A 25,514-nucleotide genomic window follows, 5' to 3' on the forward strand; every position below is an offset into this window, starting at 1 on the left:
TACTTCTCATAAAGACAATTAGAGAGATTCCTCAAAACATGAGTGCTCCACTCATCTTATGAAAGGAATGCCCGACTTTGGTTCCGTCAAACGCTGCGTCGTTAAAGGAGGATATAAAGACGGATACTGGGAAGGACAGGATAGACATGAAGTTAAGTGGGAGCGCAAGAATGGATTGTGTCATCCTAAATCACATTAGGTACAAAGTGTCTCAAGGCCACTTGATGAGTAGCAACTGAAAATGCGTGGCCACGCTCAAACGGATTAGGAGTTAATCGTTTGTATTTTACAGTTGTACTCGGATATCAAGAAAGTCTGAATGACGTGACGTATCAGACGGGATACTAAATTGACACGGGAATCGAGGCATTGCACTTGTTCTAAGTCCAAGTGGGAGTCTGAAGGAGATGTCCTTCGACCAAGATGGAAATATGAGCAATATGTCGGCTAGGACAATTGATGAAGAAGATCATCAAGTCCGATTGATTTAGGGGTCGTAGCGTTTAGCTAGAAACCAACTACGATCGTCGAATTACGAAGTAATTCGCGGCTAACTTCGATCGGATCTTACGTCGGGTTACACATAAGAATGGGTATTTAATCGGATGATATGACTAGTGGGAGTGTGATATAACATTGGGAATGTCCCATAAACATATCTCACAGGTCTAAATAGAATTTGGGCAAAAGATAGCAAAAAGGCCCGAAATAAGGGTTTTGGGCCTAGGCCGATTCGGCACTTTTAGGGCTCGGATTGGGCTGATTTTTGGAGGGACGTTTCCTTATGTTATGAAAATTAAATATGACAATTTTGGCTGGGTTTGGACGTCATCTCCTTAGGGAATTGAGAAAATATCAACTAGTTGCTATTTTCGACTATTTCCCTAAATCTTATTCTAAAGGGTGTTTTAGGAAACCTAAAAGGAGGTGGATTCTTATTAGGGTTCTATATAAACACTCTTAGGGCAGAGAATAAGGTGTGGAATTTCTCTCTAAGCTTTCTTACTCTACCACATCAAGTAGAGAGAGGAGAAAGTGAGCTAATTCCCAAGCTATCTTCTAGTCAAGCAAGAAGAAGGTCTTCTTATTATCAAACCACCATTGGAGTGCTAGCGAGCATTCAAGGAGGGAGATTAAATACACTATTCGGTGTCCCAAGTAGAGGAGCTACGTTTGAAGCTCTTGGTCTTCTTTAATCTATGCAACTAGTTCGAGGGAAATAGCGATTAAGGTAATCTACTATCTTCTTATTGGTTAATTACTAGTTTTGCATGATGATCTTGGGGATACTAGTGTTAGACATTAGATGTCGTTATCCGCTATAAACACTAGTATAAGGGTATAATTCCCTTCAACCCTTTTTTTTGCTTCAAAGTCTGCCTTAAACCCCAAAGGTATTGAAATCAGATCAATAGGAGTAAGTGGATTAAGACCATACACAATCTCAAAAGGTGAACGTTTTGTAGTGTAGCTTGTTGACCTATTATAAGCAAACTCAGCCTGAGCTAGCTTCAGATCCCATTTCTTCAAGTTCTTCTTTATCAAGCCTCTCAAAAGAGTAGTTAAGGTTCTATTTGTCACCTCTGTTTGAGCATCAGTTTGTGGATGACAAGAAGTACTAAAAAGGAGCTTAGTACCAAGTAATCTCCACAAATTCTTCCAGAAATAGCTCAGAAACTTTGAATCACGTTCAGAAACAATGATTTTAGGAATACCAAGAAGGCGTACAACCTCCTTAAAATACAAGTCAGCAACCATACTAGCATCATCAGTCTTGTGACAAGGAATAAAATGTGTCATTTTACTGAATCTATCAACTACCACCATGATAGAATCTTTTCCCCTCTGAGTTCTTGGTAGTCCCACAATAAAGTCCATGCTCACATCATCCCATGGCTGTACCGGACTAGGTAAAGGGGTGTACAAATTTGGTTGGAAATGACTCTTCATCTTTTGACACGTTGCACATCTTTCTATGATCGAATGAACATCTCTTACCATCTTGGGCCAAAAGAAATGCTCCTGAAGCATGCCCAATGTTTTGTTAATCCCAAAATGACCAGAAAGACCTCCGCCAATATGCTTCATGAATCAGCAACTCCCGAACAGAACTCCTTAGCACGCAGAGATGGTTTCCTTTAAAAAGAAGTTCATCTTGCAAATGGTACTGATTTGTAACTCCCTTTTTGCACTCATTATAGAATTCAACAAAGTCTAAGTCTTCATTATATAGAGTCTTCAACAAATCAAATCCCATAATCCGAGAATCCAGAATAGAGATTAAAACATACCTTCTTGAGAGTGCATCAGCAACAATATTCGTTTTTCTAGCCTTGTACTTTGAGACAAATGAGAAGGATTGCAGAAATTTTACCCATTTAGCATGTCGGTTATTCAACCTGTGCTGGTTGTTTATGAACTTCAGTGCCTCATGATCAGAATGTAAAACGAACTGACCTGGCCTCAAATAATGCTCCCAATGAGTCAAAGCTCTTACAATAGCATAAAACTCTTTATCATAAGTTGAGTAGTTCTTTTGTGCCCCTGTAAGTTTCTCACTGAAATAAGCTATGGGACGTTGTCCTTGGATAAGAACAACTCCTATACCAACTCCACTAGCATCACACTCAACTTCAAACACTTGATTAAAGTCGAGAAGTGCTAAGATAGGTGTTCGCATAGCTTCTGTTTCACTAGTTCAAATGCCTTTTGGGCAGCACTGCTCCACTCGAACTTGTCCTTCTTCAAGCATTCAGTTATTGGCGCCACGACAGTGCTGAAATTTTTCACAAAGCGTCTATAAAATGATGCAAGTCCATGAAAGCTTCTTACATCAGATTGGGTTGCCGGAACTGGCCAACTCCTTATAGCTTCAACTTTACTTTCATCTACTGAAATGCCCTTATCTGAAACAATATAACCAAGAAACACAATGTTAGAAGTAAAGAACTCACACTTCTCTGGCTTAGCATATAGCTTGTTTCTTTTCAACACCTTGAAAACTTCCCTGAGGTGTATAGCATGCTCTTCTTCAGTTTTGCTGTAGACAAGAATATCATCAAAATAAATCACCACAAATTTTCCAATTAAATCACGCAGAACCTGATTCATAAGTCTCATGAAAGTGCTGGGTGCATTGGATAATCCAAATGGCATGACTAGCCATTCAAACAGTCCATTCTTTGTCTTGAATGCAGTATTCCACTCATCACCTTCCTTCATTCTGATATGGTGATATCCACTCCTTAGATCAATCTTCGAAAATAGCTTTGATCCATTCAGCTCATTTAACATATCATCCAACCTGGGTATAGGATAACGATACTTGACGGTTATCTTGTTAATAGCTCGGCTGTCTACACACATCCTTATCGAACCATCTTTCTTTGGTACAAGCAGAGCTAGTACAGAACATGGACTCATGCTCTCTCTGACATACCCTCGATCAATCAGCTCTTGCACTTGTTTTTGCAACTCATTAGCCTCGTCTGGATTGCATCTATAAGCTGGACGATTTGGCAAAGGTGTACCAGGTAAAATGCACAACGAAGAAAGATAACTTTTCTACAATGAGGACTGTGTACAATGCACAACGAAAGGTCAAGTGTGAGGAAAGTGAAGGTAGGTCAGTAATGCAACAGTTTATAAAGGTGTGCATGGATTACCACTATGTAGTCAAGTATAAATGATATGAAAATTCCAAAGAGGTAACGGACTTGTTTTTTGCACATCCCAGGAGTGTTCAACTTGCATTGTGTTTCCCTCAGTTTGTCGTCATTGATTGCACTTATAAAACCAAGAAGTTCAAACACCCTTTGCTCCAGGTAGTCTCAGCCACTTCGACTGGGAAGACCTTCATAGTGGCAAACGCATTTATGGCAACGAAAGACGGAACATTATACTTGGGTTGTGGAATGTTTGCGACAGTTATATAGTGTTGGTGACTCTCCTACTATATTCATTACTGACTGAAAACTCACGTTGATATATGCAATTGAGATCATATATTCAGATGCGAAACATATACTTTGTATATGGCATATAAACAAGAATGTCCGGGCTAAGGTTGAAAAATACTTAGAGATTGTAGATAAGGATAAGAAGATGGATTCAAGTGAGAAGAAACTTGATAAAGATAAAATGGTTGATGAGTTTTTCAATGAATGGCAGCTTGTCACTGGGCAGATACCGAGAAACTATACAAGACCGGGTTAATAAGCTCGTAGAAAAATGGAGAAAAGTCTTCCTAGAGTTAGTAAGTTATTATCAAGATACATGATTGTCACTCTAAAAAGAGAGATTTGTTAAGTTTTGGACAAACCAGATACGGCATTACGGCACCACATCAACAAGTAGAGCTGAGGGAGAACACGGGAGGCTCAAGTGTTTCTTGAATAATTCGAGAGGAAATTTTGTTTTATGTTGGGAAGCTGCTCATAAGTGCTTAGATGTTCAGTTTATTGGCCTCACAAACTCTTTGAGAATAATTTGAGAAAGGTGATTCATGCCCATCAAATTAAGCTTTTCGACAAATTAAGGAGCGTGGTTGCACAAAGCGCGATAGAAATGATATTGAAAGAGATGAGTCGGGTTGATTATGGGAGTGAGAATGTTTGCCTTTGTATACTTAGGCGTACGCATGGTTTACCCTGTAAACATCAGTTGATGGAGCAACTTGCCAGTAATGTTCCTATACCACTTGATGCGATCGATAGATATTGGAGAAATTGTCATATGACGTCTTCATTGAGGTCGAGCAAGCGAACTATGATGACCTAGCTGAACATATGATCGTCAGAGAAATGTGGTTAAAAGCCTCACAACCAGAGAGAGAGCAAATGAGAATTGACCTAAGGTTAATCGATGCTCCTAAAAAAACAAACATGAGAGAACCTCAAGAATCGATTGTTGAAAAGGTCGACCTTCAAAAAAGCAAAGTCAGAATGATAGGTCGACTAAAAGGAATCCATCTAGCTTTGAGATTATACAAAAACAAAAAGCGTTAACAGAGAAATTAGATAAACCCAAACCTAAGAAAATGCTTCAGATATTCCGGTTTAACATCCCAGCTAATGCCAACCCTTCCCCAGCCAATGTCAACCCTTCTTGAAATTCTAGTTTAACATCTCATTTATTAAGACTAGGAAAATACTCGTAAATCTGAACATAAGAAAATGCTTCAGATACTCAGTAAACTAATTATAAAAATAATTAATAAAATGATTGAGTACGAAACTCGCACGTACCATAAGAAGGGTAAAGCATCCACCCATCTATTTCACTTCAAACCTGGTCGTAGTTGACATTTGATGCAACAGGGTAGCAAGGCGGGCGGAGTCCCATGAGTATGTATGGACCTTGTCGAACTCTTCAAAACACTGAAGGTATTGAACATTCACCCTGTTCTGACTCTTGTCGGGGCAAATATCCGACAACGTAAAGTAAATACGCCCTCGCCGCATACTCCTTCTACCTCGAACGATTATTCTTCGACTTTCCAAAATTTTCCTTCAGAAAATCTAATTTCACTTTTTTCAAATGCCCGTCCTTTAAAGCTTGCATCGACTCCTTACGGTCAAGTTCCAGAGTTCTATTCATCAAAGTTAACATTTCTTCCACGTTCGTTGTATTGAATGTTACACCATTTACCGCATTTCTATCAACAGGGAGACCAACGATGTGTTTCACATCGTTAAGTGTGATCATCATCTCCCCAAACGGTAAATGGAAGGTGTTAGTCTCTGGATAAAACCTCTCCAAGAAAGCACTAATAAGTGTCTTGTCTGACCTTCGATACATATAATCAATTATCGATTAAAATCGGGAATTTTGAACCGTTTCTTTTACGAAGATGCACTCTTTCCAGAAACTTGAAACCAACGCGCAATTAAGTAAAAAAAAGAAAATACATAAGAGAAAAGATTAAAATAATTGACCATTCAAATGTAAACACATACCTTGTCATGCCATATATAATATATGATTGACAATATGCCACCTTTAGAACTTAAATAACGATTGGTCCACAGGGAATCCAACCTCGTCAGTCAGATACGATTCTTCAACAAGAATCTGTTCTTCCAACGAATCGCCTCCCCTCGCTTCTTCGCCTCCTTCTTCGCCTCCTTCCTCGTCTCCTTTTTCGCCGCCTTCTTCGCCTCCTTCTTCGTCTCCTTCTTCCCCGCCTTCTTCGCCTCCTTCTCCCGACTCCTCGCTGGACTCCTCGCCTGAGACGTCCCGTGATTTTTCGGCCTGCTTTACGTTCAGGATTTCATCACGAGACTCGTCGTCCGACAAGTTAGGCTGCTGCGTTCTCCTACTTCTCCCAACCATTTGTTTCGTGCGTGCTCCCTGACGTCTCTCACGTGTAGACGCGGTAGGCCTACCGCGATGAACCACATCACGTGGAGGGGACACTTGAGCAGATTGATCCACTATCTATTTTTTGCGCCTAATTATCAATATATTTCAAGAAAAACATCAATGCGAAATAGAACGTGGGTTATACAAAAGGGGATTGTCTAAAGGGGCTTTTCGTGGCTTGTAGAACCACAAAAATTTCGTGGTTCTCAAAAACACGATGTTGTTCGTGGTTCTCAGAACCACGAAAAGGGACGTGTTTCTGAGAACCACGACGTTGTTCGTGGTTTCGTGCTTCTCTTCTACAAGAACTGTTCGTGGTTCTCAGAAACTTCGAACACCCATAATCGTTTCAAACCCCAAACAAAATCCTAAACTTCCAAACTCAGTTTTCAAACCTACCCAAATAAAAACACAAAAGAATCATCCAATATACCCTAAATAACTAGTAGATCTAAACACCCAATGTTACAAAAATCAAAACCCTAGGTTTAATGAGAAGAATGGGTACCTCTCTTCAAGATTAATGTTTGATGAAGAAGCCTTTGAACGAACCATATTTGAAGAAGATTGTTTTTGCTAAAAAAGATTGTTGATGCTTGATGAAAAAGATTGTTGATGCTTGATGAAGAAGATTCTCTCCCTCTCTCTCTCTCTCTCTCTCTCTCTCTAAATTTTTACTGTTTTTCTCTCTCTCTCTAGATTTTTACTGCTAAAGAAGAAGGTAAGAACAAGAGGGAAAAGTGGGACTTAAGTTAAATTGTGAGAGAAGGACCTATCCCAAAAAGGTAAATAGTAGTTGGACTTGGTAAAATGTATTCCCCATAAACTGTGTTTCTCCGAAAAAAAAAATTCAAAATTTTACATATTCCCTTTAAAATTTCACACCCCAGAACTATTTTGCTTTCCCAAAGCGCTGACCTTTTTTTTCCTACAAAAGTGCTCTATTACCAAATGAAACCTTTTGTGCCTATATCAACCTCCTTTTTTTTTTTTTTTTTTTTTTTCTAACTGGTTTACCTAATGCTTGCACGAGTATGTGTATGTCAGAATGTTTCACATATTTGCACATAGTTTGTTTGAATATATATATAGTTACACAAACTTGCCCAAGGAGTCCAAGACTAAAACTTAATCCGCTGATGCCATTTTAACACAAAATATTAAGATGTATGTAAATGGTGACACTTCAGATCTGTGTCCCAAACATAACTGCATTTAATAGAGATTGTAAAGCATTCAAGGTCATGTCTACCATTCTAGAGTAGTTTACTTTCAGGCAGCCACCAGAGATGTATCCTCCCGTGGTTGAAAGACAACAATGACTCTTCTTTCCATCAATAGGGTTGCTGTCGGTGCCTGTTAGTAACACCCTACTTTAGATATGTGAAAATGATCTACAAAGTAGGACATCATCCACAATCTTTTCCAACTGGTACTAAAATTTCACTATTGAAGAAATCATTTTAGCACGAAATGTGATTTCTTTTTCTATTTTTCTTTACATTAATATTTAGCTAGTTTAACTTCCCCCATTTTGAAGTTCTACCCTCAAAAGAACTCGCTCCTTCATCCATGAAAACCACCACAAAAATACAAAACATGGGAAGATCGACCGTTCTTTCCAATGACGAAGGTTTCTTTGTTTGGGCAATTTCTCAAGGAAAACTAGGGATTTCTCTTCTAACCCTGCATTCAAATAGAAGAGTAGTGATAGAGGAGTCATTGTGATTATCTTTACGAATGAATTTTTCAGAATCTGTACTTTTCTAAGAACCGAGGAAAAATGAAAATGTGAGGTTCATTTACCATCCCAATACTTGAAGTTGTGGTTCTTCCCGTAATAATACTTGCAGCGGCATCTGATTCATTTCCCTGTACCAACAAAAGAGAGAACTTTCAGCAAAAAAAAAAAAAAAAAAAAAAAAAAAGAGAAAGAAAATTCATTTAGAATTTAACAAACTTCAATTAACAGTACTAGGGGACAGTTTTCTGTGGGGAAAACAACTACCCTTCACTGAAAATAGGCTGTTATGTCCTTTCTAACGTTCCTTCTTTAAGGGTCTAACTGGAGACGTGATACACATATTCGTCTTGATCATTTTGAGAAATGAGACTGAAAATTGTACCTATTATCGAGAGAAAGCAATCTATGGTGAAGATCACGATCGGCATCGCTATAAGAAACTAGTAAGCTACCAGCGTCAGGGTGAGGCCAACTCCGTGAAGTAGGAAACCGCAGTATGTATGTCCCGGGCTCTTGGAATCTTAGCGAAGCTTCTGCTTCTTGTTTAGTAATCAACCCTTCTATCCATTTTGGCGACATACATGCCCATGCCGCATTTATACTTTCTCTAGATAGTGTAAAAGCCACAGGATATAACCAATACCACATCTTGTTGAAGTTTTCTCGGGTCATAACGTCTCGACATCCAGCAATTTTTCGTAGAAGCTCAAGATCCTGAAATGTTCAAAAGAGATAGAGGTGACCTTCTTTCTGGGTACAATTAAATCTAAGTATGTTCTCCCTGACTTTGGCTTTTCAAGGATACTTGGGTCAAAATTAGTTGATTTTGCTTTCGTTAAAGGAAGAATCAAAGATGTTTGAGGCGAAAAGCTGGGAAGAGCAAAGGAGTCTAAGGGTAGGGCAAGGCGGCTACACAGGCGGAGACACAAACATTACTTAACAGTTAACACATTATTACATTTCATTTCTTACTAGGTTTCCTCCGCGTCCTACGGACGCGACAGATCCCTCTTGGCTAACGCCAAATGACATTCCTAAGAACCCTCTGGAGATGGAAAAAATAGTAATAAAGATCATGTCTATTTTGGAAAGAAAATAAAAAAGGATAAGAAATAGAGAATGGATATTAACCAACACACTAAATAAGTTGTAAATAAAATCGTGGGTAGGGAGAGAAATACGTGGGTTGTTATTGTAGGGATATCCTAACCGATTTTGGTAAATTTACACTAATACCCATCTATATTGATTTAATTTGCACCAATAGAATTTCATACCAGCAGTCAGATGTGATCTTCAAAAGCCCAATAAAAATGAACGGCCAAACTTATACCTCACATAACCGACTGACCTGTTTTAATATATAGGACTATAGAATATGGCTACATATAGATTATACATAGTGTTTTAGTCAATTAAATAATTGAATGTCCACATTAAAGGTTTACTATGGAAGAGTAAGATGGTCATGAATTCCCCTTTTGGTGCAATGTAGAAAAGAAACAAAGGGTGAGGTCCGAAGAAAGAGTCACCCTAGCAATACGGGAGAGTAAGATGATTAATTGTGGGTTGTTGATTCTCAAAATTTGTATACAACAGTGGGTGCATTAGTAAAAACAAACACGCAAAATTCCTATTCCATTGACTATTTTTGACCAAATCATGGTCTCTAAGCAAGTAAATAAACTCTGAATCAGATCTTAGTAGAGAGGAGAGATCAGAAAAATAATGTTTTTAGTGATTAATCAAAAACTAACCTGTCCCGTTAAACACCTAGTAGTGCAACGTGAGATCTTCATGAATTGTTGTTCAATCTCGAAAACTGCATTTTCCCAAAGAATATGAAGGTTGCCTTTAGAGATAAAGTTCCATGCATCAATCCCCTCCTGAACCAGTCTCTTTGCTATTAATATTGGATATCTGATGGCAGAGTAACAGTAAGGTACACATAGTCGAAGCAGTTGGCTCGCGTGACACGGGAGTCACTCTAATGAAAACTCGGCCAATCATGTATGTGTGTGAATATATTATTATATGTATAAGAGATCCCATCGGAAAGCTTTTGAAACTTACCGATGGTGAGAACACCCTGTATATGTTGAAATCTCTTGAGCAAAATTTGTCATCGTGTGATCAGTAGCAGACGTTGCAAGCTCCTTTAGCAGTAGACCTCTTTCATTAGTACCTCCAAGACAGTACTTAAAAATGATTGCATCTGAGATTGGAACTGTACTTCTTGTTACTACAGAAGCCAATTTTCTTGCTTGCATGCTTTCCGAGTCAGCCAAAATGTTGTCTTTTCCTTCAGTAATTTTAAGTCTCACCTCTTCGGTCACCCCAAGCGCATCCACACCCTGTTTTTTGAACTTCAAATAAAAATGAAGTGTTAAGTACAACAAAAAGAATAGCAAAAGTTAAAGAGAAGATGCCTAGTCCTTGTTAGGTTGACCTAAGAATCACCCTGAACAACATAGAGTGGGACTCTGTTGACCCAGGTCTGACCAAGGTTACCTGGAACGCGGTACGTTCCGCTACGTGGTACGTTGGGTTGAGACTATTCGGTACGTTGAGGTATACTTTTTCCATACGCTTTTTCAGTACGTAATTCGCTAGGGTAAGCTATGTCGAACGCTCAATAATTCAAATATATATATATATATGAAAGTAAACCTCACCGATATGATTAATTTATAAATATTTTAAAGTTGGTCACATCATATCCCTTGGCAAAATTCGGTTATGCTATAATATAATAAAAAAATATTTTTTTTTATTTAGATAAGAAGTCAAGTTTTAGAATTAAATTGATTGGGAAGTTTCCCAATGTATAAAGTTGCTTTTTCTTTTTTCATTAATTTGGAAAACTTCCCAATACTTTCACAACTTCCAAGATTTGTTGCCTAAAGACCTTTTGATATGTGCACGTTATCAAGTAATAGATTTGTAAATATCTAACGGTTGCAAGGGAATTCGAATTTCATCAGACTTCTAATCTGACGGTCACAATATAATCTTACATCACCATCTTTTAATCTGACGGTGAGAAAAAGCACCTTTATTTATAAACCCTTTGGGCAGAAACCCTAATATCAGAGCATCCCCTCTTCGTCCCTCAAGTCTACTTTCTCGCTCTATTCATCAATGGAGTCTGAAAATCACAATCTAACAACGACAACCTAATTACTATCATCTTCGTCTCTCTATTCGACTTTGGGATGATGTGAAGATCTCAAAAGATAATACATGTTTTTCTGTTCTTTTTCTTTAAAAACTAGCATTATTTTTCATTTTTTCCATCGTCTTCTTCAAAGTTAGGGTTCGCTCCTACCAACGATCTGGTAATCGAACGCACCCTAAAAGGATACGCCGAAACCAGATCGCGGTACGTCCCTGGTATGAGCAAATCTGGTAACCTTGTTGTGAAGCATCTGATAGTTATCACCCACTTCAATAGTCAGGTTTTAATTTTTTTAACCAGGTGAATTGTTTTTCTTAGGAGGTCTCCTAAACCCCCATATGAAGGGTTAAACGGTATTAGGATAGTAAATTGATCTTTCCATTACACCTGTCAGAATTGTCTTTCACTGGGTCAGACCCAAGGCTACCAAATTCGCTCATACCAGTGACGTACCATGATCTGGTTCGCGCGTAACCTTTTAGGGTGCGTTCGCATACCAGATCGCTGGTAAGAGCGAACCCTAACTTTGAAGAAGATGACGGGGAAAATGAAAAAAAATGCTAGTTTTTAAAGAAAAAGAACAGAAAACCTGTATTATCTTTTGAGATCTTCACATCATCCCAAAGTCGAATAAAGAGAGGAAGATGACAGTAATTAGGTTTGTCGTTGTTAGAATGTCTCTGATAGTTTGTGATTTTCAGACTCCATTGATGAATAGAGAGAGAAAGTGGACTTGAGGGAGGAAGAGGGGATGCTCTGATATTAGGGTTTCTGACCAAAGAGTTTAGGGTTTATTATAAAGGTGTTTTTTCTCACAGTCAGATTAAAAGATATGTAAGATTATATTGTGACCGTCAGACTAGAAGTCTTATGAAATTCGAATTCCCTTGAAACCATTAGATCTTTACTAATCTATTACTTGGTAATGTGCACAGATCAAAAGGTCTTTAGGCAACAAATCTTGGAAGTTGTGAAAGTATTGGGAAGTTTCCCAAATTAATGAAAAAGAAAAAGCAACTTTATACATTGGGAAACTTCCCAATCAATTTTATTCTAAAACTTGACTTCTTATCTAAATAGAAAATTATTTTTTTATTATATTATAGCATAACCGAATTTTGCCAAGGCATATGATGTGACCAACTTTAAAATATTTATATATTAATCAAATTAAGGAGTTTACTTTCATATATATGTATATATATATATATATTTGAATTATTGAGCATCCGACATAGCGTATTGAAATAGCGTACCCTAGCGAATTGCGTACCAAAAAAGCGTACCGAAAAAGTATACCTCAACCGTACCGAATACTCTCAACCCAGCATACCACGTACCGCGTTCCACGTATCCTTGGTTCACAAGATTTATCAACAAAACTTTTAGATAGCACATTACGTTCTTTCGGTATCCTTTTCCTAAGTATGACTCATCAAGTGTTTATCCAAGGCCAGCCCTGAATTTCCAGTGGCAGAAGCGAGCTAAAATTTTGTGGCCCTACTTAAGAGTCTTAACTAAGTAAAATTGTGCCAACAACCCTTGGTTGGAATGGACCTAGAGGTCAAGGGTTCGAGCCACATGCTGAACAATTCAAAAAAAAACTAAGTAAACACAAGTAGTCTATGAACTACTACATAATTCATTTCAGATCCTTTTCATTTGTTTTTCAAAATATATAAATGGTTCTAGGTTGATCATAAAGATTATAAAATGAACTCATTAGAATTTATTTCTCAAATTGAAGATAGCAAAAGAAAAACAAGATGTATATACATAGTTGTTTGAGTTAAACAAACGAAAGACAAACAACCGATTGTGAATAAACAACAAATAGGCCGGAAGAGTTACAAAAAGAAAAAAAAAGAATTCTACTTGATTACTATGAGGTTTTGACGAGAATCAGAGTACCAAGTGTAATGATGAATCTTTTCAATTTAGTTTCTAATACTTATATTTTATATTTCAAGGGTATTTAGTGTCTACTTGAAACAAAGTGGTCAGTTGGTCACCCGTACTTTTTTTAAATGCTACAATCTAAAAATAATTTTTAGTTAATGATATACTAATGGAAATGCAAAAAGAAGTCATAATCCTGTTGAACCAACCTAATAATTGAATACTATGGATGTTAGCCAACCTCCTTCAAGATACTACGCACAGTGCAAGACATAATTAAGGTTTATAAAGTGTGTACTTTATTCAAGATATTAATTGTAGCTCATTTTGTAATCTCTCAAGGCCATTTAGTATGAGGTCAAGTGATTGAATCCTACAAACTTAATACACCATTTTAATTGTAAATTATTTTGCAATAGATTAAGGGAAAATTTTTGCTTTCAAGGTTTGAACATGGGACCTCCAACGCATGGAAAAGAGCCTCCACCATTGAGCCACAGTACTAGCTTGTTTGAGGTATAAACACATTGATATTATATAAGTTTGAACGTGGCTGGCCTCTCGAGTAGTTTTTTTCCGATGTGGCTCCTTGGCTCTGAGGCCCGAAGCGAGGCATTGACCGCTTTGCCTCGGGGCCGGCCCTGTTTAGTTCTTAAGTTCTTTTGAACTGTTAGATCTTTTAGCTGTTCTTATAGTCAGCACAAATGATGGTGAAGAGAGAGAGAGAGAGAGAGAGTACCTGATTATTGCTTATGGAATAGTTGATTCCAGCATGAGGATGATGACAATGACGATCAAAATTAGGATCAGCCTGGTTTCTCCCATTTAAATCTTCACCAGCCATTGTCAACACTGGATTTTGACTAGTTTTTAATTCTTGGATGCCCTTGATCAGACAGTTACCGTCTCCACCATTGAGTTGATTTTCTGGTAACTCAGCAACTAGTCCCAATGACTGAGATCCATCAAGAGATAGAGAGGTAGATTTTCTCCATGCAGCAGGAGCAGTACGGATATTACGGCTCCTTGAGATGCAACGGATTGGATTAGAGTATGCCTCAAGGAAAGGGTATCTTCCGGTTCTTGGCGAGTCAAACCGAATACGGAATAGCCTATTGTCACATTTAGAGGATAGCTAACAGAAACACGATAAAAATAAATACATCAGCAACTAATCAGAAAGTGATTAAACAAAAAAAGAGAAAAAGTCTATTACTTGTTAGTCAAACTGAAATCCTCTCGTAATAGCACTATTACCTAGGCATAGCAGCCTAGAAAATAATACTGGAATATATACCGGATTTTCTTTTATATGTTATAGTCAAGGAATGAAGTTTTAGTTTTGGTGGAAATTTCGGTAGGCATGTAAATGGAATATTTCGGTCATTTCGACCAAAATATTTTGAAATTTAGTTTCCTGGTTATAGTATAGTATACATGAGCAGTGTCATCTTATATAAGCACCTGAGATATTTTGAGTTTGAATGATGCCCTTCCTTGCAGTAGTTTGCTAGGCCGTACAGAAGAAGCGAATTCAATTCCATCATAGCTTGCTAAAAGAGAAGCTTCCGCATCATTTGATTTTGGCTTATCCACAGGCATTCCATTGTCAGCGTATTGAAGCGAAGCAACAACCTGAACACAGAGCAAATAAAGTCAACGAAATCGGATTCAGAAAACAATTAGAATACTTTCACTATTGAAGTAGAATTTAGAGAAAAATAAAAACCTCCATATCCTTGTTTACAGGATGACCGAAGGCATCTAATAGAACAACATCCAAAGAAAAATTTCGCCGACAAGATGCCTGAAACAAACTGAGTGTGAGTTAGTGGAATGAAGAAAGCAAACATAAACTCTATATTACAAGATACATGGATAGATACAGTGATAAATTTCCATTATGAATGTAGAATAACAAAACAAGTACAAGAAAAATCTCACTAACCTTGCCACCAACTATGCTCCAGACACCGTCTCCCCCTTCTTCAATCTCGGAGGTGCATGAACTATCAACAGATAATTGTATTGGCGGGTTCTGCCATCATATAGAATTCTTCTGGTGTAATAATTGGATTTATAGGAAACTAGAAAAAATTTCAAGGTAATAATAGAAATATTTACGCGCACATCAACAAAATGATTATTAACAGAAGATGACGGAAGCAAGATTCGTGGATAATGAACATAACCCTGCAGTTTCCCCTCATCACCATCAGCTCCAGCTAAAGTTAGTTTTTTCAATTTATCTATATTCATAGCAGAATCATCATTTGAGAAAGAAGAAAAAGACTTCTCTCCAACTGCCACCCCATCAACGTGAAGACGCATAAGACATGTCGATACCTAATTGAAAAAAAATCACTCATTAGCATTTTGGGTCCCAGGATTACGGAATCCAAAAGGAGCCAAACGCAAAAAGTAACATATAAATATGACAAATTTCCTGCAAAAACAGAAATCATGATGTATTATGCTCTGTTGTTTCTCCTTCAGCCTCCTTGGTCTAATTGACAACAACAGTGAGGATAAGTAGCACCCTTTAGACACAAAAAACCCATTATAGTTGGGAGAACATGGTTTAATGGTAGAGTAACTAAAAGTAATTAGTGACAAAGGGAACACACTAAACTGACCTCACATCCAACATGGACCCATTTTTCCAACGGAAACTCCACATCAGCTGATACACACGGGATTTCAGTCCATGATGTGGGGTCCCCAGATTGTGAAGCCTCTTCATGTAGGAATGACACTGGTAACAGTGTCAACTTCTTTTCCTTGTTCAACACAAGGAAAGGAGCATCACCTTCAATTTCTGAGCGCAACTGGATAACAATAACAAGCATTAATCAGTCTTTCCGTCATGAGCAGCAAACCATTTTTCAACTCCAAGTGTGTTTTATTTATCATGATAATGACAAGTGGGACAGAGAGACCTCATAGACACATAACACATCCAATGATGTACAAGAGACTAAGTTGTTCTTCTTCCCGAAGAAAAGAAAACGGAGACATACATGGAGTACCGAAAATCAGATTGTGGTTGAAATATGATAGTTTTGCATGTGTAGTTAACTTCCAACCTTACAGATAATAAACTAAGGACGGAGATTCGGAAAATGAGATTGTGTTTAATTTCTTATTGTTCACGAGGTTTTTTTAAATACCAAATCCTCAAGAATCTTGCCGTTCTCATTTCAGACTCGAAAACTAACCACGCGCATTCCAGTATATTGCGCGACTAAAGCACCCGGAAAGCATGATGAAACACATTTATTTTAAGATTAAGTAAGAATCCACAGGGAAAACTATACGACTTATGAACCTCAATACACATGTAAAACCAGAAATTGGGTATTGCTTCTTCTGGCCAGAAATTGTTTTCTTAGTCCAGATACACAGATTCATGACTTCATCCTAACAAACAATCTCCAAAAAAAATAAATCATGAACCCCACATTTGGGTATTGAGACACTAAATAATATCTTACAGAGAATACAAAATGAAACCCTCTACAAAAGCATTGAATTAGGGAATGGGTATTGATCATAGTGAGGAAAATTAGTATGAACAACCAACTATAAGGCGATTATAGAGAGAGACCTGGCGAATGATAGTAGCAGGAGAGGAAGTAGACTTCAAGAGGTAAATCCAAACACACAATGAGAATGATCCTTTTTCAGTATCCAACTCAAACTTAAGATTTTTCAGCAACGAATAATCATCTTCTCGAAATACTGAAGCTCGGGAAGCCATGATTCTTGATTATATGGACAATTCTTCTTCACCTACCCTCTATTGAGGAGAGAGAGAGAGAGATAAACCTAGACTCACCTTTTGCAACAACAACAACAAAGAGAAGAAATCAAACTGAAAGTAGGGGTTTCCTCCCTCCCAATTTTCTCCCTCTCTCTCTCTCTCCTGTTAGTTTTGTGTCTTTTGATGGAGTCTCATACTCGGACCCCACCTCACCGACTACTTCACAAATTAGGGGTGGGAATATGTCCGCTGGCTTAACTTCCCGAGCCCGTATAGACCCGAACCAATACTTTTCGTTAGAGGTGAACATCAGTTGGATAACCGACTTTTTGGGCCAATTCAAAGTCCAAGCCGAAGGGTTCGGTTTTTTCAAATCTAAATCCGAACCAATCCGATCATGGTTTGGTTCGGTTACCCATTCGAACTATGACATTTTATATATATAAAATTTCGCACTTTCAACTTAAAAACGTGAAACTAACTTAACTATTGAATTAAGCTACAATTCTCCACGCCATTTACTTTCTGTTACACATTCATTAAGCTACAATATAAACAAACATGTAACTAACTTAACTATTAAATCTCAGCCGTCCATCATTCCCATCATAAATATTTATATATATAAATATATATAATATATAAAAAATAACAATAAATGGTTTGGTTCGGTTTGTTCGGTTATCCGTCAACCGAATCCATAAACCGATCCAAAACACTCAGCTTTGTCATTTTAACATTCGAACCAATCCGGAATACTATTAGATCGGTATTCAAATCCGTTGGATTGGATTGGATTGGTCGGATACTAAATGAACACCCCTACTTTTCGACTATGGATTTGTTCGGTTTGGACACATGTACCATATATAACGTATTATGAACTACAAAAAGGCTCAGTCGAAGCAACATTCTGCGCAAGCTACTACTTGGTCCACACCAAAATATCCTTTCTATAAAATCAATACAGATGCTTCTTACACTCAGACTACAGAGATGGCAGGAATAAGATGCATTATACACGACCCCCAGGCACAATTCATAGCAGTCTTATCCGAAACTACTAGAGGAAGAAACTCTGAAGAATGTGAAAGCAAGGCGATATTACGGGCTATAAAGTGGGCTATAGAGCAGCACATTGAATACCTTCACGTCGAGAGCGATAACAAGAGCATCGTGGAACATCTACACAACCCCAACTTGACTATTCATTGTCAATCTAAAGTTCACACAGAAGAGATTCAAAAGCTCGTCACGCAATTTAAAAGAGTTATCTTCACGTATATTCCCTGCACTGTAAATCATCAGATTGATAAACTAGCTAAATGGGCGAGACATCATAAACATTCACGCACATGGAACAACTTGCCTGACTTCCTACTTACTTTTCTCTCTCTTGATATTGGGATTGTTTGCTTAGTTTTTTTCGATTTTTTTGCTTTTCTTTAGTTGTATTCCTCAACAAAAATATAATACACATACTATATAGGTTTCAATCAATGAATCATATCATACTTTAGTTATACTATGTCACTGTTTAAAGAAAACGTACACAAATCTACCCAAATAGGTGTTGAAGTAGTGAAATTGAAGTCTATTAGATGGTTTAAGTTCAAATAGGGAGTCAAACACAAGTAACCAGCAATTTAAACATTTCTTGCATAAAAACATCAAATAATTGTACATTTGCTTCACATTGGTATTGGTGGTAAAGAAAAGTGGCGTCCAAGTTAAAATTTTGGAAGTTAAGATTCAGTTCAGATGTTCTAAAGATGAGTTTTGAAGAGATTCATGAGATTATGGTGATGTTGATTGAAGTGGTAGTTTTTGTTCTTTGGCCGAGTACAATGGCCTAGCGTCATTCACCTTGCGACCTTCATAAGTTCATATGAGAGTTATAATGGTGCTCCAATCCCTCTATTCTCTAGCAAATTAACTTTCTATGCCGGACTAAATTAAAAGTGGCAACACTCATAGTTGGAAGATGAAGAGTATAGTCTCACATAGAAATTTGTTAGTAATTGAAGAAACTTATTTAGCTTTTGTAAGTACTATCAAAGACTTGAATCATTGCACGTACAAGTAACAACTAGCATGAGCTCAGTGCCTAAAGTATTGTTCTAGTGCCTAAAACTGGGCTTAGTTGTTCGTATTGGCCTTGATGGCTAGCGTTAGAGCTGGGTTTAAAGCTTCCTCTTTTTAGGGGCACAATTGGGCTACCCGAGTGTAACCCGCCCGAGTTTAATGTGCCTGCACAAATTGGCGGGCACGGGCGGGTAATGGCGGACCAAGAGTGATGTTTTGCCCGTCCGACCAACCCGAAAATCCAATGGTCATCAAACTATGTTTCCCGTACCTGTCTCGCTCGTCTCCATTAATACCCGTTGGTGGCCCGCCCGTCTCGATTCACACCCTTAGTCTCGTCTTGTAAAAATTACAAATTCCTTTGACTTGTGATCGATTAAGCGGACGAGGCTCGCGGCTATCGTGCAAGTCGAACTCTGGACTGACCACTAATTCAATAGTAAAATAATTAATATATTAAAACAATTAAATAGTTAAACTCCATTAAGTAAGATTAAATTAGTCATTGATAGTAAGTTGTTAAACTGATACAAATTAAATTATAAATCGTACCACAATTGAAGCGGTCTACTATTATACATTTCCATCATCGAAATAGTTCATATGTAACAGAAGAATTCGACGAGGTAATGATGAAGATGAAGATATAACCTTCGCCCATGACCTTCTTGTTACATTTGCCTTCTTGTTTGTCCGAAGAAAAGATGAAGTTACAATCTTTAAGTTAAGATGGATTCTAAGTAAGTTCTTCCACTACCACCAACGCTGTAGCGAGGTCCTCGACAGGCACTATGTCAATGGAGAGGCAAGTTAGGTTAGCATAGGTTCCTCCAGTGATTCTCTAAGTTAGTATAGGTTCCTTCAGTAGTCCAATAAGATATTGTGAGTACAGGTCCCATGATAATCAGAAAAAACATCTTTTTCAAACCCCATGGACAGAGATCAAAGTTCACAACAACATATAAAAAGGGACAGAACGAGGAAGATAATGGAAATCGAAAAAAGAGAAATGATAGCCGTCGTGATGAAGGATAAGTAGTTTGGAGACTTTACAGGGAAATTAATGATTGGCGTAGCAAGAACTCGAGTTTGATGAAATAACTTCTGCATCGGGAAAGTACAGCGTTCGAGCACATGCTTTAAGTACAAATTTTATCCCGAGGAAGATCTTTGATTGACTGACACAAGGTTCGATCTGTCAGAATACAGATGTACGCAAAGATCGAAAGATCTGTTCTACATAGGAGTGATATTTGATTACTTGGCAGAGTTAGTATCGGGGAGCCAGTCTTTTAACAAAGGGACATGCTTCGACCGAGCGAAAAGACACTCAAGTCTCTTGACAAAGATGATTTTAGAAGCAACGGAACTGCTGTAACATCCAGAGAAAATCCCCAATGACCTACCTCTGAGGAGAATTAAAGTTAGACAAGCAGAATAATTCCATCCGCTTTACCTATGGCATGACTTACCTCTTTAAAATTAGAATTATTGATAAATGTGGGTTTTGTCTGTGATTAACCATGACAGATGGAAAAGTATTGAGTTTTTCTACTCCTTAACATCTCCGCATTCTACTGAAGAATGAGGGGACTCATGTTGAGCCAAATATTAGTCAGCCTTGACCAGTAAAAAATCAACTAATTGATTTGGCAACGTGTGTCAGATCCCTGAATATACATGAGCGAGTTTTTGACAAAACCAATATAGAGATAGACCTGAAAGAGTTCTGCCACATGATCCTTAACATAGGGGGTTGACAGTCTCCTAGGCACCTTAAGATCTGTCATGACGTAAAGGCCAACAAAGGGGAGGGTCCGAGTCATCTGCAACTTGAGCCTTGTAAAGGGAGGTCTGCAGAAGTATGTTCAACACCTTGATCTATGCTCTGCCTGAGTGAAATATCAGTTGAGCGGGAGGCCAGATAGCGTTGGATATCCGATTGCCACATCTTAATACACAGTCATATCTACAATGATCATAAAGATTCTATTAACGGGTCTATCATGTGGCCTCCATTAAGCCGGTGATTCACCACTGTCATGCAAGCCTATATAAACAACACAAGTTTGCCCTGAAAAGGAATCCCGATGCTTACCTTTTGATTATTAATGACTTTCAACCTCAAAAATTGAACTGACTTGAGTGTTATAGTGTCTTTGCAAGTACCCCCCATGTTCTTTTCAACATCATCAATTATGAGGGGTAATTTTTTTTCTTTAATTAATATATTTTCTTTGTTGTTTCCATCATGGTTTATGCTTTTATGTAGAGCGCGCTTATCATATAAAACAACAAAGAGAAAAACCTAAAGAACGAGAAAAAGACATAAAAGAAATAAAAAAGGACAATTATTGAGCTATATTTGGTCAATCTTGGCCAAGTGAAGAAGCCAACACCACAATCAATACGGGCCAACTCGCATTGAAACCGTCATGGAGGTAGTTTTGACGAAACTGTGCCACCTACGTGGACCCCCTTAATCTTCGAGATTATGTCGATAAGAATTAAGCACGCTTCTACCCCCATCTTTCAGGATTAAGGTATCAACCTCACTTGCGCGGACCCCCTTAGTCTTCTCGTAAATCCCCGTGGAGACCTGGTTATATTTGAGTCAGGCGGGACTTAAGGCGCCTAAGACAATCAATCGTTCTGACCCCCACCTATAGTACTGTTTTTCAGGGGCTGCTTTCCTGAGCTTGTCGAAGTGTTTGTTCGCACGTAAGAATTTTAATGCCTTAACTTGTGAAGAACGCTTTTGTTCTTAACCTTTTGATTTTCAAACGTCAGGCGATTGATCCTTTGATCACGCGTTTTTAGAATTATCTTTGGGTAATTGATTACGGTACCTTCTTTGTCATGCGTGGGACATGCGTCTTCCTTTCATTGGCGCAAAGCTTTTGTCATTTCTTGTCACATTAATGTTGTCTCAAGCTTAGTCAAAGATTCGCCGCAATTTTCTTATGAACATTGATGACTTCGCCAGTTTTCGAGGAACTTTTCCTTTATTCCTCTACAAAGACCTTTGCTCTTCATCTTCCCTCTATAAATAGCTTACTTGTTGGTCGATTTTCTCCACGGACAACCTTCTCCAAGTTGTTTTCTTCGTTTGTTATTTTTCTCCAGACTTTATGTTTTTCTAAGTTTAAGATGAGACCTTTATTTGAATTTAATTTTGGCGTCACTTGTTCTCTGTTCCATTCACAAAAGTCATTCTAAATCGGAGGCCCGTTTTAGGAGGCAATGCTAACCTTGGATGTCGGTTTAACTCACTTCGCGATGCAAGTGGAATTTCAGATGATAACAAAACTTCTACCTCCGCTCACTTCTTTTTGCTAGACCCAACAAGTGATTGAGGACGTTTTCCAGAATCACCCACTTACCCACTCCTTTTTTCTTGATTTACTTTTAGATTTCTTCTTTGTGATCCTTCCAAGAGCTTACAATTTCTTATGTAATATGTCTGGATTTGGGTTTCAAACTTGATGTCATAAATTGTAATTTCTTCTACAATAGATCTCTTTAGACATAAATAAAAGAAAATATTTTATTGGGTTAATTCCGTTTTGACCCCCAATTTGTGACCAACTCACCGTTTTAGCCCCATAAGCGTCCGGCAGTTCGATTTAGCCCCCAAACTTTTTCTAAACCTCTCAATTATACCCTCATGGAAATTCTGTAATTTAATTCCTTTTTTTTCCTCTCTGTCCACCTCACCTCAACAATTTCCACATCACCTTCTTTCGTATAAGAGGTCGTCGGAGAAGGACACCGGCCGTAGACTTCCGGTGACCTCAATTTTTTTTAATCTTCTCCTTCTTCCCCAACCTCCACCTCCTTTCTCTCTCTATATTCTCTTTCTCCCTCTCTATATTCTCTTTCTCTCTCTCTATATTCGCTTTCTCTCTCTTCTCCTCCATCTCTTTCTCCTTCCCTCCTCTTCTCTCTCCCCCTCCCCTTCCTCCCTCTTACTTCACAGTTCCGGCGAAGGGTATCCTTTTGTCGGAACATCATCTGGATCTGGGGAAACAGCCAGATCCAGACGTGCTCTATCTTTGGGCTTTCCCACCCAGATCCATCGTTTAAAAAATTAAGACCGTACTTCTAATGCCATTCCATTGTGGTCGTCACTGCCAGTTGGTGGCAAGCAATTGTGCTTGTTGCAGCCACTTGTCCATGTGCTAGAAGCCACGAGAAACCCCTCTCCGATCGAATTTTTAATATTTTTTTTAGTTTCCCTCAGTAACATACTTTCTGGCTCATTTTGAAATTTCGTGGATTGAGTTATTTCCAACATTTTCTAAAATGTTCGGATTAAGGTATTTTGTTGGCCACATTACATTTTCCAAACAAAAAGTTTCGTCGGACACGCGCATGACTATTGGAATAATTTGTATTAACCTTGTTAATTATTTCTCTAACACACATGAAAATTGCAATACTTACCCAAAAATCAGTTGTGTTTGTCAATTCAAGCATTGGTTAACAACTCGTCAATCGGTAATTCAGAGAATCGAGAATACTTGAAATTTTTACGGACTCGATTGGCTTAATAAACGCGACACTCCTCACGGACAAGTCTCCATGGGACACAAACTCGGCTACAAATACGACAAAATCAAACTGCGAATCAGCATATACGACTTCAAAACTACTCTCCAAGTTTCCGCACTCCGTCAACTTAGAGAGTGGGAGACAAATTGTACCGGCCAAAATATGTCACCAGGAGCGCCCTAGAAATCCACGAATAATGGGCTGACACGATGACCTGGCCCATGAGTAAATGGCTAATGGGCCCAACCCATTTATCTTCAGACACCCCGAAGCAACGCCAAAGTACAGAAGCGTATCCAACCCTGGGTAAAGAGGTACGCTCTCACAAGATCTCCTTTGTATATCCATTGGGGAGACATTACAGTCATTGAAGGTCTCCGAATATACCCGTTAAGGGGTTACAATATCCGTATTAATAGTGACAGCTCCATGCGTTACCAGATTGAAAACGACAACTCACTAAGTGACGGTCGACCACCAACACTGTAAAAGGACCGAGAGGAAGATGATACATACCATCTGACAATCAACGAATACGCCCCCATTACTTTCTCTCTCATACAGAGCACCATCAAGTTCTCAATTAAAACACCCAATCATTTGATTTTGGGCAAACACATGAGTACTGACTTGAACATCATCACCTGTTATCTAAATAAAGTGAGAACTAAACAATCACACACAAGTAAAAAAGAAGAGATAAAATGCGATACTATCGTATGCTCTTTTAGTTTCGTTCGTCTTTCTTCTTAAGCCTTTCGGTTCGTTCCTTTTCCTTCGCTTTTATGTCTCTTCTTGGATCTTTTCTTTAATGGTACCTAAAAAATAAAATTAAGAAAGTACAAAATAAAATAAAGACGCCTAAGAAGCAAATAACACTAAACTAATGAACAAAACAACAAACGTTATCCAAACTACTAAATCTATCCCCGGCAGCGGCGCCAAAAACTTGATACACCCGAAAGGTTGCACACCCAAGCGGAGGTATCAAGTAGTAACCCGGCAAAGTCGTGGTCAATCCAAGGATAGGAGGGTAACTCGGATATCGAATGGTCTTATTCACCGGTTTAAGAGTTACAACCTAACTTGGACTAAAAAGGAAATGAACAAAGATAAACGGGGGGTGTGGTGCGAGGCTAAGATCGTCGGAAGATGTGGTTCTTCAAGGTGCAGCCGATTTCCCCTTAGCAAAAACTGGGTTCCCTTTAACAATGAACATCATCTTCTCCATTTAGAACCAACCACCATTAAAGCTAAACCCTAGCTTTCTCTCTCTAGAAATTTTTAACCAAAATCAAATTAAATACAAGGGGTAGCTAACAAATGATTAGGGGGACAAAAGCCTTAAGGTTTCCGGGCAAGAAAGTGGTTGGAACACCTAGGAAAAACTCGGCCAAAAGATGCAATTTCCGGCCAACAGAAGTTGTTGTTCCGGGCAAAATCCGTCTGTCCCGAGCTTGCTGTTGCCTTCCCGAGCTATGCGCGTGCCTGAGTTGCTCTTTCCCGAGCTAAATGATGGAGGCTCGAGCTATGAAAGCTGTTGTCCCGTGACCCTTAGTGCAGCCTGAGTTGCTCCTTCAAAATCTGGCCAAGCTTTGGCTGGTTCCCCTTCTCTCTCTTCAAACTTCAAGAACCAAACACCAGAAAAAACCCCAGCCTCTCTCTTGTTCCAACTTGTTGTGTAGAAGATAGAAGATGATCTTTTTTTCCTCTTTAATCAAAACCCTAGACTTAGTCAACTTGATTAAGTCTTTAGACTATTTTGACTCGGACCACAAATGGGTGCCCATAAAGTTTCTCCTTGTTGTTCTTCTTCTTTAGGTTCTTCTTGGACTTGGGTTGGACTTGGTTTTGGGCTTTGATTTGGAAACCAAAGGGAGTGTCTCCATCCTTGTCTCTACATCTTCATTTTCCATAAAAGACCAAGG

The 25,514-nt window shown here is 38.4% G+C and overlaps 1 protein-coding gene across 3 annotated transcripts; it reads right to left on the minus strand.

Annotated features, from left to right (window-relative positions):
* Positions 1 to 7,784: 7,784 nt before the first annotated feature.
* LOC147544500 (SH2 domain-containing protein B-like) lies at positions 7,785 to 17,203 on the minus strand. Of its 3 annotated transcripts, none has more exons than XR_015239849.1 (12): positions 16,792 to 17,172; positions 15,821 to 16,012; positions 15,315 to 15,530; positions 15,133 to 15,222; positions 14,914 to 14,991; positions 14,649 to 14,819; positions 13,924 to 14,319; positions 10,181 to 10,473; positions 9,289 to 10,027; positions 8,490 to 9,245; positions 8,170 to 8,235; positions 7,785 to 8,049 (listed from the first exon to the last, which is right to left on the minus strand). XR_015239849.1 is itself a non-coding variant. In XM_086673825.1 (12 exons), exons 1-12 carry the CDS (start codon positions 16,942 to 16,944, stop codon positions 8,019 to 8,021), a joined length of 2,181 nt encoding a protein of 726 aa, XP_086529951.1. In that variant the 5' UTR covers positions 16,945 to 17,203; the 3' UTR covers positions 7,785 to 8,018. The 3 variants fall into 3 exon arrangements, 2 of the variants coding, with proteins under 2 accessions (XP_086529951.1, XP_086529952.1); XM_086673825.1 differs by having other exon boundaries at positions 8,490 to 8,821; positions 9,865 to 10,027; positions 16,792 to 17,203; XM_086673826.1 differs by having other exon boundaries at positions 8,490 to 8,821; positions 9,865 to 10,027; positions 10,181 to 10,461; positions 16,792 to 17,189.
* Between the last annotated feature and the right edge of the window lie 8,311 nt (positions 17,204 to 25,514).

The sequence above is a fragment of the Eschscholzia californica genome, unplaced genomic scaffold (genome assembly GCF_041429995.1).
Source record: "Eschscholzia californica isolate CP2 unplaced genomic scaffold, dmEscCali1.0.p SCAF_4, whole genome shotgun sequence".
Lineage (NCBI taxonomy): Eukaryota > Viridiplantae > Streptophyta > Magnoliopsida > Ranunculales > Papaveraceae > Eschscholzia > Eschscholzia californica.